The following is an 18,128-nucleotide window of genomic DNA, read 5'->3' as shown; positions in this document are numbered from 1 at the left end:
ATTAATGATAAACTAGATATACCAGGGACTAAGGTAATGACAAGATAAACCTAAATCTACACTGAGTAAGTCAAAATTAAGATAAACCTACCACATGACTACACTATTTTGAATACTATAGATGCAAATCAGACGTTACAGGAGTTTTCCTGTTTTAATTATTGATTGCTAACACTTCTTACCTGAATCCTATATAAATCTAGATATATGTATATGCCACTAATCAATATATATTTGATGAAATAATGACCAAATGTGCCCAGTTATATGTTACTGAAGGACTGAAGACCAGAAAATGTATGATTTTGTTCTCATTACATTTTCCAGCTTTGTATCTGCAGTTAAACCTGACTGGAGTGACCACTATTTTTGATGACCAATTAGAATGAAAGACCACAGTTTTGCACAGTTTTAATGCACAAATAAAACGTGTTGTTTGATGTAATGATTTCTAACAATGGACTGACTACTAGTTGTTAGAGACAACGCTTTGTTGGCAAAATGGGATAGTTTCTCAAGACAGCATCAACGCATAATGTGATGATCCCTAATATTAGATCACCTGTCTTGACAGACCACCTTTTTGGAGGAAAGAGTGGTCTCTCAAGACAGCTTTATTGTATAATGTAATAACCTCTCAAGTGACCATCTGTCATTATAAACAAATCTTTGCTGGCAGAAGTGATCAACTCTCAGCAAGACAGCTTTCTTACAATGTTATGACTTCTAATGACTACCTCCAGAGCCAATTCTTTGTTGGCAGAAGAGATGGTCTCTCATAAAATAATGTATAATATGATGACCTCTAATGAGAGATCTACTGATTTTTTCAAAACTACTTTTGTTGGCAGAAGGGGTGGTCTATCACGACTAATCTTACAGTACATATTTCAACTTCAATATCGTTTGTGCTGTCAAACATGTATTAAAAGACTACCTCTTTTATGATACCATCACCCTTAAGGAGATCCCAAAGTTGATGTTATGATAAAATACTTCATTCGATGCTTCAAAACTCTGCATCTTAAAAACACCTATCTTTAGAAAGCACATTTTGGATTTGCAAGGGTATACTCTTATCATATGTCTATTGTTTAATTCAAATTCCTGACCAATTTACATTCCTAGTGGCATAACACCATTTTACTGCACAATTTTGACGAATCTATATATTAATCTTTTCAATACTTTAAATAAACCTGACATACCAGTCCTAACTGAAACTTTGCTTATTCTGATTTTTAGCTGCAAATTGTAACTCTGTGTACTGTTATAGTGGTGTGTCTTGCTCCCACCTGATAGGTACACATAGGTAAATCAATCAATCACCTAATCAGACCTTAAGTTGCTGAGGCCACTAGTGGCTGATATTGACCTTAATGTGTCTATTTAACACACAACGGCCATTGGAAATTTTACCGAGCACCACAAGACATGTTAACAATGGACACTGGAACCTTTACCAAGCTTACATGTTATTAATTTCTAGGTGGAAAGGCTTGGTTTATATGGATGTCATGTTCTACAAGGAAAGATTAAATTTCATAATGTTATTATTCATTTGGGAAAATACACACAAAATGAAATGTGAAACAGCTTAACAACATGGATGAATGACACATAATAAATTCATTCACAGAGATTACTGTTTACAATACACCAATTAAGTGTAAGTAAATTGTTACATTCCTCATTTTCAGTTGTGAGATTTAATAAGAATGAAGTTATTTACTTACTGATCGTCACCGATACAATCAATAACGAAATTGTAAATTTTAATTGAGCTATTACTGTATATACTCATGTGTAAGTCTGGTAAAACTTCATACAAACAAGTTCCTGATCTGCCATCACATGCAGGGCCAAGGACAGGGGAGGAAAAACTAAGACAAAATTCTAAGGGACCACAATTGTCATGGGTCCCACCACCATTACAATTTGTAATTCATGGAGACCTACTGGAGTTTTGCCTACTAATCATTTCCATTGCCCCATCAGATCAAGGTCTATGTTGTTTGTTCTAATGAATACTTGTAACAAACAACAGAGATTCAGATCTGGCCAGCACTGTTAAGCTGTTTTCTTTCTAAAGCTACCAAGAAGAGAGAAAGTCACTTTTGTCTTCATGCATCGAATCAACGATTTTCCTTACATTCTCATACCTGATACAAAGAGATTAACAGTGAATATCTTAATATGACAAACATATTTCTTTTAAATAATACATTCTTTCCAATCACTGCTATTCCTTTTTCTTTTATTTTCAGAAAACAAATTTTCTCTTATAAAGGCTCACCATGTCTCAATCTCAGAGAAGCTCAGGTTACAGATCCTATTCAGCTAGAAGCTGTTTTCCTGACAGTGTTCACCATCATAACTACAGAGAAAATACTGAATCCCAACATAAACAGATTTGTCTCCATGTGTCAACAAACAGACAAGGTTACACGGAGCTAAATCTCAGCAATCAAGGATTAGCAGTATTCCCTAACCAGATTTTCTCTTTAACCAGACTAGAAGTGTTGAAAATATCCGGCAATGAGCTGGATGAGATTCCACTTGCAATAACCAGACTAAAAAGTTTACGTCAGCTTCATCTTGAAAACAACTTTCTGACATTTCTTCCTGAAACTCTGTGCAACTGTACACACCTTCGAGAGCTGAATTTAACCAGGAATAGATTAAGATCCTTACCAACTAACATTTTGATGCTAACAAATCTGCGTATTTTACGAATTGGACAAAACCATTTTGAATGCCTCCCACATGAAATGGGTTTTCTTGAAAACCTCAGAGTTCTGGATCTCCATGGTAACAGACTCTGGTACATGACATTTTCAATTGCAAAATTACAGAAACTTAAGCAAATTAACTTGGCCAACAATCGCTTTGAACATGTGCCCATACCGGTATGCAGACTTACCAATCTTAAAAGCATCAACTTGCGTGGTAATTGTCTCACAAGCCTAATTCAAGATATAGAACATCTACAAAACCTACGAGAGTTTAATCTGTCCAACAACAGATTTGACGATTTTCCTCCTGCCATTTGCAAACTCCGAAATTTGATGTATCTCAATTTGTCTGGGAACAAACTTAAACAGCTGCCACCAACAATTACTTCTCTAAAAAATCTGCAAGTTCTTCATGCGCAAGGTAACTGCATTGAATTTCTTCCCGATTCCTTCCAAAATTTGCAATACCTAAACATCTCAGAAAACAACCTATGCAATTTCTCAGTAGCCAATATGAAGCGACTGAAATATGTGAATGCCAATGGAAATTACTTGGAGAATATTCCACTGGGTACTTCCAGCTTAACAAGAATTGAGCATATCCATTTGAACAGAAATAGGATACAAGATGTATCACCCGACATTGCAATGCTGAAACAACTTCGGACTTTTGACCTTGGGAACAATCTACTGACAAGGGTTCCTTCGGTGTTAAAGAAATTACCAAAGCTTGACTTTTTCAATATCAAAGGAAATGCAATAAATGAAAACATTTCTTTTGTCCGTCGTCCAGACATACCACCAAAAAGATTACATCAACAAAAAGAACATCGCCAAAAGAGGCAAAATGACACAAATTTGAGACAAGCAAGAAAACAAAGTCAGAGAAACTATCAAAGCAGGTTTTTCTTGCCAGAGAAAGTGTCCCCTGATGCTGATGAGGGCTACAAAATGTGGGATTCTGCAGACCTCCTTGAAAATGGACATTCTCAAAATCGTCTGTTTAGCAATTCAAGCAGCTCTTGTCTGAGTAAAACTGAGACAATGGAAACTCAGGACATGAGTTTAGTCAGAACCATGATAAATTCCAGTCATATTTCGGCCCACGAAGCTGCTCTATTAAGCGAGGATGATGACGACGAGGTCTCCAGTGATCTGCCATTAAAAACAACAGACTATAAGCTGTTAGGGATCTGTAACCAGGTCGAGATGCTGCTCAACAAACAACTACTTCAGCCAGTTCTGTCTCTTAAAGGCCATGATACTGGGAAAAGGTTAGTGTTGGCTACCAGCTTTATTTAATGTCTGGCAATTGACTATTGTCACATAGATTACCAATGAAATGAAAAGATGCTAGGCAACCCTGATTTCCATAAAATCAAATTTTTAAAAAAACACATACCTGGCTGACACCTGTCTGATATCCAAAAATATGAGCTGTTAGGCAAAACAAATGGGTAAGTATGATGCCTTCAAGGTTTCTGAAGATTTTATATTTTCATCCATATTTTATGGCATATATTGGTCATTTGTCCTATACTGGAAGCCTCAATGACAGGAAACTGTCAAAGTTGGTCAGCTATTTTTAAGGTTAAACTGTCTAGATGTTTTTCTATTTTCAGTAATGGTGACCATATTTTGATGATGGATCATCATTTGCATAACTCTTAAAGACCTTCAAGTGAGGTCTATCAATCTGCCCTCAAATATGGCATCTGCTATTGCAAATAAAAATGCCTTGATTAACTTTTTCAAAACAAAATGCTAAACAAAATCTGAACAAATTGAAAAGCGCTGTTTGTATAAACTTAAAAGCCCTTCATGTTTTCTTCCAAATTTATTCAAATTCTCTTGAATGGTTTATGTTAACCAATTCATTTAGAGGATGGTTTATTTTTAGCAATGGCAGGCATATTTGACAGTAAATCAGTATCACTTGTATAAATTTGAAAACTCTTAATATCTGAAAGCTTCTGTCAAATTTTGGTCAAAATCTGTTAAACAGTTTCTAAGAAATCTTTTCAATTTTTTTGTCTCTTCAACCTTTAGTAATGGTGTCCATATTTGGAGATAAGACTGGCATCAACCTTTTAAAGTTCAAAGACCTAAGCTTACCTGAATGCTTTCTTTGAAAATTGATAAAATTTGTCAAGTGATTCTAAACAAGAAGTAATTTCAAGGTTCTTATATTTTAGTAACAGTCACCAAATTTTATGGTAGATCATTATAACTGCATCCTTTCTGTCAAATTTGGTCAAATTCTGTTGAGTGCAGCTTGAGATGAAGTCATTTAAATGTATTTTCTTCTCTGTTTTATCTTTAGTAATGGTGGCAACATGAGGGCAAATTTGCATAAAAGTTAAACCCTCTGTGCCCAGATGATTTCTTTCAAATTTGGTCAGATTTTATTTAGCTGTTTTTAAAAGTGGTTCAAAGTTTTTGTTTTCAATTCTTAGTAACAGAAGCCATATATGATGGTGGATTGGCAAATGTTTGTATAAAATTCAAGACACTCTATGCGATGATGTCCTCTGTAAACTTTGATCAAATTCTGTAGTACAGTTTCTAAAAACAAGCTATTTATAGGTGTTTCTATTTCAAGCAAAAGTGGCCACATCTGATTGTAAATTGGCATCACTGGAACAAATTTGAAAGACTATTAAGCTCAATGCTTCTCTCAAATTTGGTCATATTCTTTGGAGTAGTTTTCTCTCTTGTGCATGTGTGTGTATGTGTTTGGATATTTGACACGTCTTTAACAATCTGAGTCATATCGCTATGATATTTGCAGTGTGGCAGTTTATAGTGATGTCTAGAACTGAGGCATCATGCCGCAAACATGTGGCATCGTGTCCCACCCAGTCACATTATCCTGACACCAGGCCAACCAGTCCTAAAACTAACCTCTTAATGCTAAGCACCAAGTGAGGCAGCTGTTAGTACCATTCTTATAAGTCTTTGGTATGACTCAACTGGGGTTGAAACCCATGACCTCTTGCATATGAGGTGGACACCCTAACCACTATGGCCACTGGAGCGGCCTTTTCTCATCAGACTTTCTCTTTTATCAACACACTTATGTTGAATAGCTACTTCCGTTGAGAATGTCTTCATTAAATTCACTTTTCATGTCATACATTAGCGTTTATATCTCCAGTCCACTGTCATAAGTATGTAAAATGACAAAATCCTCTTCAAATGTGTTTACACTATGTACCAGTAATATTTCTTACATACACAGCCTAATAGACAAGGAGGGTCAGAGATTGAGAACAGGCCTGATGTAGTCCTGCATGTCTTAAGAAACAAATAATGGAGGCACAAGTCACTGGATCAGTTGTTAGCCAGCTATTATAGTGTCCACTTTACTCCATCTGCCATGGCATTAAATAACCTTGTCACATAACACCAAACCAAACTTAAAACCTGATGGAGTGCATACTATTTTACTCGGGGCCCTGAGTGGCCGAGTGGTCTAAAGCGCTCTCTGTTACGGATCACTGCCATCTCACCTCTGTCTGCATGGGTTCGAGTCTCGGATTCAGCTAATGTGGATATGTGAGAAAGCTTGCCAGTAGCTTCTCTAGGGTCAGTGGTTCTTTCCGGGGATTTCCCGGGTTCTTCCTCCACGATTAATACTGGCCGCCATGTATAGCCTATCGTGTGCTGAAAAATGGCGTTAAACCCTACAACAACAACAAGAACAACAACTATTTTACTCAATTGGTCTTTTACAATAATTATAATAAAATATCAGATGTTATCCACAAGAGGTTATATCCAATATTTCTTCACTAGTGACATGTAAAATATATTGTCAATACATAGTACATAAAGTTTGGTGATATGACAGGAAATCTGACATGGGCAGGTAAGTTTCTAAATATGACATAGCCTTCATATCAAATCCTTTCCCTGAGCACTGTATGATGTAATATCTTCTGCCAAGGTGGGGTTGACAAAAAGACAACATAAAAATTAACTTAAAGTTATGATTTGTTTTATCCTTCTAGTTTCTCCATGATGAGCATAGTTAAAACTCCCAGTGGGCTTTGGCATCTCAGTGATGATCATGAGGATGATGTTCCTGGGATCACAACGAGCACATCAGAGACTTTCACAGTTACACATAAAGGCGGCAAGATGACCTCAGCTGTCAATCCCAGCGTGACTGTGGCCATTCCCCCTGGAGCCCTGTCCAAAACTGTCCATACTAGAATGAAGGTAAAGTCAACCCCAGCCTACATCTCTTTGCATACACTGACTAAATGTCCATTATTCTCATTGTCATCCTGTCCACTATTACATGTACTATATAAGTTGCATGCATCTTCTGTGACCACTAATCTACTCTGTGACATGATGTCTCAGCCAGACATCACTAAAAACTGCTACACTGCAGCCATTGTAGTGATATAATTGAATTGTTAAAGCTACGTTCACAATTTAAATCACACACACACACAAAATTATATGTTATACAATTATATTACCTCTAGTATAGATTTATGAATAGGTTGTGAAAAAACAAACATTGCTGTAGTAAACAGACAACTTTAACGTCAGATGATCATCACATACCTGCTGCTTCTTATTAAATCAGGTAACATAACAATTTATTTCAAGTGGTGATAATTATTTCCTTGCTTAACATTTGAAAATTATACTGCCATAGTCTGAAATTAATAGGATACATTTTCTCTGAACTTCTGCTTTAAGATAGTAAATGTGGAGGATGGCAAACTTCAAGAGGTGTGTCATGACAACAAGATTATCAGAAACATCATCTCCCTTGGACCAATCATCTTCCTCAAAATGGAAGAGGAAACCAACTTAAACCAGCAGGTTGTCATAACTATACCAGTGCCCTCTACTGACAAAAAGGGACATCTGCACCTACTGACAATCATGGATGATAACTCCTGCATTCCATCATCTAGTGGGTACAGATTTAGCAGCAACTACATCGTTCTACACACATGGAATATGACAGGGTAACTCTCTTTCTCTCTCTCTCTCTCTCTCTCTCTCTCTCCTTTCCTGGAACATTTAAATTAAAACCAATATATAGGACATTAACATACAAAACAACATTCTACATAATATCCATTATATCCACAAACAGCCTTTATGAACACACACACACACATCTTTAGTCAAAACTCTTACAAATATCCCATAAGGTCTCTATCCCCATATGCCACATCAGAATGAATTAACTACCATCAATACCTGAAGTATCCTTGCACAATAACATTTGGAGTTACATCAGTCTAAGAAACGGATCTTACATGCATTATATTCAGTTTCACTGAATGGGGTGGGGGAAAAAATTGTGCACCTCCAAAGTAATGAGCTGATATCATATCCAATTGAAACTAATGCTTCTGAAAGGTATACAGTATTAGCCATACAATATAAACATGTGTGATGGAAACATAAACAGTATTAGCCAAACAATATAAACATGTGTGATGGAAACATAATTGGTGTGCACTTATTAAAATCCTTAACCTCACAAAATTTAAACAATAATTTTTGTCTGCACTAAATACCATTATATCAAATACGACGTTTATTACCATACATTAAATATGATACACTTTACCTGAGTCCGATAATCAGACTTGTTTCAACTCAATAATAAGAGACAAAATGTTTCCACTGAAACACATTAATCATAATTGTGAAAATACCTTCATCCATCTAAATATTGACAAAAAAGAGTAATCCCTCTTCTCTCTGTCCAGACAAATGATGTACAAATCAAAATGACAAAATTTCCTAAATAATGTCAGGAAAGGTAATATCTTTAGTGTCATGATTGTGCCAGTAAATACAATGTCAAGGTAAGTAACCAGATTATATATTTATCCTTGTCTGCCAATGAAGAACATTTGCACGATAATGTTTCAATCTTTTTTACAAGTGGCAAATTCCAGTAAAATTTCGGTTGTCTATTTTTGTTTCATTTCTAACACTATGACGGACAGTTCACCGTGTACTTGTACTCATACTGGAAATAAGTCTCCCCCAAAAATTCATCTACAAACATGACCTTTCTCTAATATAAATTTTACTTCATGAATGTACCACTAAAATATAATATTTATTGATACCATCTTATCTCTGAAAATCTGGAGAAAAAAAATGTGTTTCCTTCAAACATACCTGAAGTGATCCTGACTCTTTGTTTAGGAAATACATGATCACATCTTGTGGCGCTTAAAAGCAAGGTTTTTTGTGCTGCCTATTGACAAGCACCTTAACTGAATCCACATGATAATTAGGGTAATCCAAGTGACTGAATGGCCAGATGGCTGACTACTCAACTGGCAGTTTTAGGTACATATAATACATTCCAACTCAGACTGTTTTATTTTTTATTGGCTTCCTAAGCAGCATACTTGGTGTCCAGGTATATTTTGAACATTTGAAAATAATTAAAATTGTAAAAATTGTGTGTGTAGAAAATTGGACGGTCCAGCTCTTTGGGTTAATTATGGTAGATTTAATTGTGATGAGGACAAAAGAATGAGGCGTCATAACTATTGCAAATGCAGTCTCAAAATGCTAAAAACAGATGTCATCAATGTCTTAATAATGTACAGATGCAAGTTCAATTTTATTGAATTCCACCAAATCTTGGACAATTTATGTGGCTGGCACCAAAGACAGGAGACTGGGAATCACAGAGTATAACTAGAAGACTGGGAATGATGGGGGTGTAACTGGCAAAACTGAATTCATTCAAGATCTCATAAATATAAAGCTCCATAAAAATCTGGTATGAAATCCAACAAACCTTGGTCAAGTCATGCAGTAGAAACCCAAGTCGAAAAGACTGTGCAATTAGGGGGCACAACTCTAGTAAATGCAGTCAGAGAATGTTGGAAATCAAACTACAGCCAAACCTGTCATTATAGTCACCTTTACACAATGGTCACCTGCTTACAACAACCACTTTAATTTATCCCTGGCAGATTTCCTATTTAAATGTCCTGAATGTAACAGTCACCTGCCTTCCATGGAGGGTTGCCAGGTATTTCCTAAACAAAGAATGGTTTCTCCATGCTGTAAGTGGTCACTAGAGTATAAATACACTGACCATACAGCCTATGGACACTGAATGCTACATGAAGAAGGCATTGTTTAGACGAAGGAATATCAAGTGAACCAATGTGCAAAGATTTCTTATCTCGCTTGTACTTGTAAGTCCAGCCACATTAACAGGGTAACTCAAAGATGCCAGTATGTCAAATTTTGAAAGCAAAGCAGTTTTTATCATCAAAACAATTTGTTTGCTGGATCGTGGAAAAAGTAGTTATTCAGCTGAAATGGAAGACATTTTTTGTGTCAGTGTGACAGGTATAATTACTGATATTTTTATCTATTGCCTGTGAATTAAAACAATTCTGAAGAAAAAAATCTTGAAAATTCAACAATTCCCTGTGAAGTTATGCTGTGGAAGCTAATGTCAGGAGGCCATGAAATCAGGGTCCATATTTCTTCTAAATGATGATGCAGAAAGTTGAACATCAAACTCATCCGTACAAAGCTTCACACCAAAGTGTTCAAAATCAATTTCCCATTCAAGTTATCTTAAGACATCAAATTGTTGATGGCTAGATGGACATCATTATGGGAAAACATAATTACTACAGGGCTCTGCCAATGCAGCAAATTAAAACCCTGACTATTGCTGCTCTCACTATTTGATGAAGGTCAATTAAAACCCTGACTATTGTTGTTATCACTATTTGATGAAGGTCACTTTAAACCATGACTATTGCTATTATCACTATTTGATGAAGGTCACTGAAAACCCTGATTATTGCTATTATCACTATTTGATTAAGGTCACTGAAAACCCTGACTATTGCTATTATCACTATTTGATGAAGGTCACTGAAAACCCTGACTATCGCTATTCTCACCATTTGATGAAGGTCACTGAAAACCCTGACTATTGCTATTATCACTATCTGAAGAAGGTCACTGAAAACCCTGACTATTGCTATTATCACTATTTGATGAAGGTCACTGTAAACCCTGACTATTGCTATTATCACTATTTGATGAAGGTCACTGTAAACCCTAACTATTGCTATTATCACTATTTGATGAAGGTCACTGAAAACCCTGACTATCGCTATTCTCACCATTTGATGAAGGCCAATGAAAACCTTGACTATTGCTATTATCACTATTTGATGAAGGTCACTGTAAACCCTGACTATTGCTATTATCACTATTTGATGAAGGTCACTGTAAACCCTGACTATTGCTATTATCACTACTTGATGAAGGTCACTGTAAACCCTGACTATTGCTGTTATCACTATTTGATGAATACCAATTAAATCCCTGACTATTGATATTCTCACTATTTGATAAAGGTAACTGAAAACCCTGACTATTGCTATTCTCACTATCTGATGAATGCCAATTAAATCCCTGACTGTTGCTATTCTCACTATTTGATGAAGGTCACTGAAAACCCTGACTATTGTTATTCTCACTATTTGATGAAAGTCAATTAAAATCCAGACCACTGCTATTCTCACTAATTGATGAAGGTCAGTTAAAACCCTGACTATTGCTATTCTCACTAATTGATGAAGGTCAGTTAAAACCCTGACTATTGCTATTCTCACTATTTGATGAAGGTCACTAAAAACCCTGACTATTGTTATTCTCACTATTTGATAAAAGTCAATTAAAACTCTGACCGCTGCTATTCTCACTAATTGATGAAGGTCAGTTAAAACCCTGCCTATTGCTATTCTCACTAATTGATGAAGGTCAGTTAAAACCCTGACTATCGCTATTCTCAGTATTTAATGGACTGATCCAGTGGCGTAGTGGTTACAGTGTCTGCCTCGGATGCGGTGGGTCATGGGTTCTATCCCCGGCCAAGTCATACCAAAGACTTATAAAAATGGCACTAACAGCTGCCTCGCTTGGTGCTCAGCATTAAGAGGTCAGTTTTAGGACTGGTTGTACTGGTGTCAGGATAATGTAACTGGGTGGGACATCAAGCTACATGTCTGCGGCATGATGCCCCAGTGCTAGACATCACTATAAACTGCCACACTGCAGACATGGTAGCGATATGACTGAAAAATTGTTAAAGCGACATCAAAAATCCAAATCACACACACAAACACTAATGAAGGTCATTGAAAACCCTGAGTATTGCTACTCTCACTATTTAATGAAGGTCAATTAAAATGATGAGTACTGCTACTCTCAATATTTGATGAAGGTCAATTAAAACCCTGAGTACTGCTACTCTCACTATCTGATGAAGGTCAATTAAAACTCTGAGTACTGCTACTCTCACTATTTGATGAAGGTCAATTAAAATGATGAGTACTGCTACTCTCAATATTTGATGAAGGTCAATTAAAACCCTGAGTACTGCTACTCTCACTATCTGATGAAGGTCAATTAAAACTCTGAGTACTGCTACTCTCACTATTTGATGAAGGTCAATTAAAACGATGAGTACTGCTACTCTCAATATTTGATGAAGGTCAATTAAAACCCTGAGTACTGCTACTCTCACTATCTGATGAAGGTCAATTAAAACTCTGAGTACTGCTACTCTCACTATTTGATGAAGGTCAATTAAAACGATGAGTACTGCTACTCTCAATATTTGATGAAGGTCAATTAAAACCTTGAGTATTTCTACTCCCACTATTTGATGAAGGTCAAAAAGGTTTCATCTGAATTCTCAAACATCCTTTGCCTTAGGATGGTGTCAGCCCCATCATGGGTACTTTGTAGAAGCTGTTAAAACATATTATACCAATGACTTATTACCTTTTTAATTGTCTTGCAGGAAAGTGGCAGTCCTGACAAGGGCTAAGTGTAAATACAAGGCCTGCAAGTCAATGGAGCAATTACTACTTTCCTTTACAGAAGGGAAATAATAAAAATGGTGTGGATCCAGAAAATTATTTGTCTCTATCATATGAAATATTTTTCAACAACAATTGGTTCCAGAAGGTTAGATCAGTGTAATTGTGTGATGACAGCTACACTTAAACAATGGGTTCTCCATGACATTTGATGCTTGAGTACAATTTTGTTTTCTTTTGTGTGATTTCAGATAAAATTTCTATTTGTGGGCAACTAAAAACAAATGCTTTTTTTAATTTTTTAGCTGGTAATGGAATGTGATAATTCAAAATGTAAGAGAAACAATATTACACCTTTTGTACATATTTTGTTTTGCCAAAGCACAAAATAGTTTTTCCATCCCTAATCTTTGCCTTCATTCTCCAATTCTCTCCTTGTGCTCTGGCAAGTAAATATGTAAAATCCCTCTACCGATACAGCAAGTGATGTGAACTAAAGTAAAGAGGTATCAACTGATAAAAATATGTCAACATGCATGCGAAGAAATGGTCTATCTTTACAAATGTATGCATGTTTTCAATATCAATTTTGAAAAATATTTGTATTTTTTTAAATACTAATGCTGCTACTGCAATCCCAAAATTTTATGTTAAAAGTTCTAAAATCTTAGAAGAAAAAAACAGCAACAAAACATAAGCAGGACATCTACATATGCATACAAACATGCATATTAAATTTTATTTGTTCACCTCAAGAGGATTTTGCTTAACTGTGATAAAAGGTTTTTATGTTAAAAAAATTCAAATATGTGTAAAAATCTGAAAATTGCTATCATAACCTGATTTCATCTGCAAAGAAATACAAATCTGCTTACCAAAATTTTTTTGTCTACGTTAAGAGCTCTGCTTAATTTTGCTTAGTTACAGGAAAACAACAACAAAAAGTCCAAGTTTAAAACTCAAAAAATGTGCTTAAAAAAAAGTTAACAAAGGATGCAATAACCTGCAAATTTAATCTGGTCATCTATTTATGCATCCAAATTAAATATGTCTATGTTGAATGTTTTAAGCATGGTCTTGCCAACAAGATTCTTGAGATGGACAGAAGGATGAATGTAAAAAGTTGGATAAAGAATGGAAAGACAGGATCAAATAAAAAATGTCCTTTTCTGCCAACAGTGTAGGAATAATAAAACACAACACACGGACATAAACATATCTCTTGAGAAGTGTGTGTGTGTGTGTTTGTGTGTGTGTGTGTGTGTGTGTGTGTGTGTGTGTGTGTGTGTGAAAGTGAAAGAGAGTTAGGTAGCTAAAGATTACATTTTTTCCAGGTAGTATATATTGTATATTTTGTACTTATTTAGTGACATAGTTCAACCTTGAAATTTATTCATAGTGTATGTAAAATGGACAAAGCTGTTCACAATGTCAAAACACAAAGACATGAACATTTAATAATGCTATATTACATTATTTGTATGCAAGCATATATATATATATATATATATATATATATATATATATATATATATATATATATATACACACATACCCACACACACACACACAGATTCGACTTTCTTTTTGTGTATCCCTCTTACCAAACAAGTTTGAGACTTGCATCAGCATCCCATTTTTTAAACTCTTTTCTGATCTTTTTATTTTCAAACATTCTTTCAAACTTGCTCATCCCAGTTTTTTTATATTTTCTTATATTACTTTTCTAAAATTTCTATGTTGAAACTTTATTTCATCACTCCTGTAATAGGCTGGGCAATCCAGCTGCCAAACAAGAGGTAGTGAGTTTGAAACTCGAATCGGCATCCCGAAATTTTAAAAACTTATTTTATATTTTTATATTCAAACTTTCTTTTACGCTCACTATTCCAAGTTTTTTTTTAAATTTTGTTTTTACTATATCTTAATCCTGTCCTAGGATGGGCAATTAACCTATTAACCGTGTGTATGTGTGTGATTGTTTGTATCTATCTATATAAATATATATATATATATATATATATATATATATATATATATATATATATATATATATATAAAATTCAATGTTTTTATGACTAAAGAAATTTTTTCTTAAAGAGGGGGTTAATTTACAGTTACCATATCATCTATCTCACATATCACAGAATATATTCACGTTTTTAAAACAAAACAGATAAATGCATGTGGCTGATAACATTACACACCTGTATTGACAATGCATGAAATTACCATGGTATATGTTTTACAATAAGCTATACCATACAGTGGGTAATATTTGCTGTGGACATATTTTAGTGATTTTGTGCTCTCAGACTCTGTTTTCAGTGGCTAAAAAGCTGAACTCAGACCAAAAAGGTGTGATTTCAAATCCTACCATTGGATCAATCCAGTTTGACTTTCATGGTGTGGCATTGGGCATGGTTCTTGACTTCGTTGAGCATGGTACTTGACTTTAATTGCCTTAGTACCAAATAACCTAGATGTGCTGCTGTTTGATAAAACACCAAAACAAAATAAATGCACCCTGTGTTCACTGTAGCACAATGGCCACTCCTCAGTTGGTTTTCTGTGTAGTTACTTATACACATTGACTTGGGTGAATCAGGTCTTTCGTTTTCTTCTAGTAACCTATTGTTCATTTTAAGGCAAATAAGTTCTATAGTTACTGTAGAAGTCAGTATTCTTTGTTGTTTTTTCAATGTTGTTGATATTAAATTTGAACATGATGATGAACGTGTCATGGACAGTAAGCAAAAGGATGGAACAGATGTGCTAAGATGAACAGATGGCAAGATGAACAGATGTGCTAAGATGAATAGATGGCAAGATGAACAGATGCTAAGATGAACAGATGGCAAGATGAATAGATGTGCTAAGATGAACAGATGGCAAGATGAACAGATGGCAAGATGAATAGATGTGCTAAGATGAACAGATGGCAAGATGAATAGATGTGCTAAGATGAACAGATGGCAAGATCTATGAGTTCATGCATTTATTATTTACATCATGAGTGACTTGGATTTTGGCTCATGACTGTAAATACACATGATTAGCTATCTGTACAAAGTATGGACAGAATGAATGAAGTGTTACTTTATAGTTGATTTTTAATTCATGTCATAATGACAATGGACTACATGTGTACTTTAATTGAAACTGACAATGATAAAAGACACGAGAACAAAAATCCCTAAAGTGGCAGTTAATATCTCTGATGCCATGTATCCCTATCAAAAGATAAAAAGATCAATCAAGTTCGATCATTTTGGACCAGTTGGAATTTACTTTCAATTAACAGGGAGTAAACATCCCTGAAATTGGGGAATTCCATTAATATTCTCATGCCTGTGTTTATGATCAATGCAATTTAAGTACTATAATTTGTTTAAAAACATGCATGCATGTAATATTCTAATACGAACTATGCATAAAGAACAAATATATTATGTACATGTTTTGCTGGCAGAAGGAGTGGTCTGTCAAGACTCTATTTACTGTATCTGTTAAAGTAAATGCAGCAAAAATTTTACTTTTTCATGAAATAAAAACAAAAAAGATTAGTCCTCTATTTCTGTTATCGAGAATGCTTTGCCAGTCTTTGTTTACATCGTGTATGGTAAAAAAAAAATACAATAACTAAAGATTGTATTAAAATCAATGTTATTTCCTTTCAGAGGAAACCCATCTTTGGTCTTGCTATATGATTTGAATAATTAACTGTTTGCACTATTGCGTATCCAGAGCGAAGTAAAATATGAAATGCTTCTCATGAAATATACCTAATTGGCAATTATGAACTTGCATTAGCCAAGAAGCTTAAAAGAGAAAATGCAGGGAATATTCTCATCTCTGATTTCAGGCATTATCTCAGAATAACTTTTCCCTGTACTGTTTTTCTTCAAATAAAGCATGCTGACATGCCAATTAAATGATAACATCTAATAGCAAGAATTGTTCTTCTTCATTTTTCTCCCAATTAACAGTGAATAAACCATTTTCACCTTTCTGCAATATGTCTTGTGTATGAAAGAAAGATGATTATTGTAAGAACTAGAAAAGCAATGCAAGCTGTCACACCTTACCTAACTTTTAAACCAACCCTTCTGGGCAAAACTGATAAACTTTTGTGTCTGCAAAAATAACCCTTTTTGTATGATATATTGAGATAAAAAGTCTCTTTTAAAATGTTATTTTGAAATGAATTTATGAATACTTCTGACAGATGAAGTTTATAACCTGTGCAAAGGAAAAATATTACTATTCTTTTTCTGGACTGATTAAAACCAAACTTGGCTAGGGTTGACATAGTGCTTTCTTCAGTTTTCAGGAAACCAGACTAGTAAAACTTTATGATTTATGTCTAATTTCCTCCAGCAAGATTCTAAGTGATTGGTTACCAAACTTTAATATACAGCAGACCTGCCAACCCTGACGAGTCCATCTCAGTAAGACAGTTGATAATTTTCCATAAAATTTCAGTAAAGTGCAACATAATATCAATAACTGCTATTGTAAAGCAGAAAAATTTAATTAACAGTTTGATGCATCGATGATAAACATTATGTTCATCTGAAAAGCTTGTAAAGTACGCATGGACTTTATTTACCACTAGTACAGTTGCACAAACTCTAGTTCCAAACCCTATGCAGCTCAATGGCTTGTTGCTATCTCTCAACTTGACATAATTCTTGGAAATTCTTTTCCATTTCCCATGATGATGGCAATCATATCTCCCACAACAAGACATACTCAAATTGGCATGTGATGTCCAATAGGTGCAATTGTATCCTTTCCAGCTTTTATAAACAGAATCAGCCAAAAACTCTCCATACATAGAAACAGTCTATGCCACTTGAACCATGGCTTCATCAGTGCAAGTCACTGATATATCAGATCCCTACTTTGTTGGAGAAATAAATGTTGTTGTTGTAGGGTAATGCCATTTTTCAGCACAATATAGGCTATACATGGCGGCGAGTATAAATGGTGGGGGAAGAACCCAGGAAAACCCCAGAAAGAACTACCAACCCACAAGAAGAAATAAATGATGTACCCTTGTCTCTAACTCTCCATTCTCAGAAATTAGAATTCTAAATAGCCATTGTGGAAGGTTAAAGTCATTGTCAAACTTGGACTCTAATCATTAAACTTAGTGCAGTTTCAATCATGGGAGATACCAGTTTGGTACCTGAACACTGAAGGACATGATGTGCAGCTTCGTCATTCAAAATATGTTTAACCAGTGCACATCAACTAAATTTTAAACAGTGTAGTCCTCTAATAATCTACAATCAAAGAAGGAAGTACTTACCATTGTAGAAAAGGAAGGAGATGTCATATGGTGGTACAGGCTTTGTTTTTGGAATGTTGTTACATATGACAGTACATCGTAAAATGTATTCTTGGCCATCAACACCAGGACAGCTCTCTTGTAAAGTCAGGTTCTGTAATATAACATAATATAACATTGGAAAAACAGAATTCTTATTTTTCTATTAGGAATCTTCAATTCACTGAA

At 35.0% G+C, this 18,128-nt stretch overlaps 2 protein-coding genes across 2 annotated transcripts in view; one reads left to right on the top strand and one right to left on the bottom strand.

The window, feature by feature from the left end:
- The window catches only part of LOC149783381 (structural maintenance of chromosomes flexible hinge domain-containing protein 1-like), a 163,547-nt gene that overhangs the window by 31,447 nt on the left and 113,972 nt on the right, over positions 1–18,128 (bottom strand). The window contains exon 40 of the mRNA XM_089931608.1: positions 17,922–18,054. Within this exon, the coding sequence (XP_089787734.1) occupies positions 17,922–18,054 (133 nt within the window). The remainder of the gene's footprint in view (positions 1–17,921; positions 18,055–18,128) is intronic.
- LOC149783382 (uncharacterized) lies at positions 1,430–13,799 on the top strand. The gene is made up of 5 exons (XM_089931609.1): positions 1,430–1,669; positions 2,268–4,009; positions 6,749–6,959; positions 7,455–7,729; positions 12,586–13,799. Exons 2-5 carry the CDS (start codon positions 2,298–2,300, stop codon positions 12,674–12,676), a joined length of 2,289 nt encoding a protein of 762 aa, XP_089787735.1. The 5' UTR covers positions 1,430–1,669; positions 2,268–2,297; the 3' UTR covers positions 12,677–13,799.

Source organism: Sinohyriopsis cumingii, chromosome 14 (genome assembly GCF_028554795.1).
Source record: "Sinohyriopsis cumingii isolate HCF-2022 chromosome 14, ASM2855479v2, whole genome shotgun sequence".
In the NCBI taxonomy this organism is placed as follows: Eukaryota; Metazoa; Mollusca; class Bivalvia; order Unionida; family Unionidae; genus Sinohyriopsis; species Sinohyriopsis cumingii.
This window is presented reverse-complemented; position numbering and strand designations above follow the sequence as displayed.

Bases quoted from the DNA above. Each gene is read 5' to 3' on its own strand.
- LOC149783382 (XM_089931609.1), top strand. From the start codon at position 2,298: ATGTCTCAATCTCAGAGAAGCTCAGGTTACAGATCCTATTCAGCTAGA. The intron at 4,010-6,748 runs GTTAGTGTTGGC...TTATCCTTCTAG, and splicing joins GGCCATGATACTGGGAAAAG to TTTCTCCATGATGAGCATAG. The intron at 6,960-7,454 runs GTAAAGTCAACC...TTCTGCTTTAAG, and splicing joins CTGTCCATACTAGAATGAAG to ATAGTAAATGTGGAGGATGG.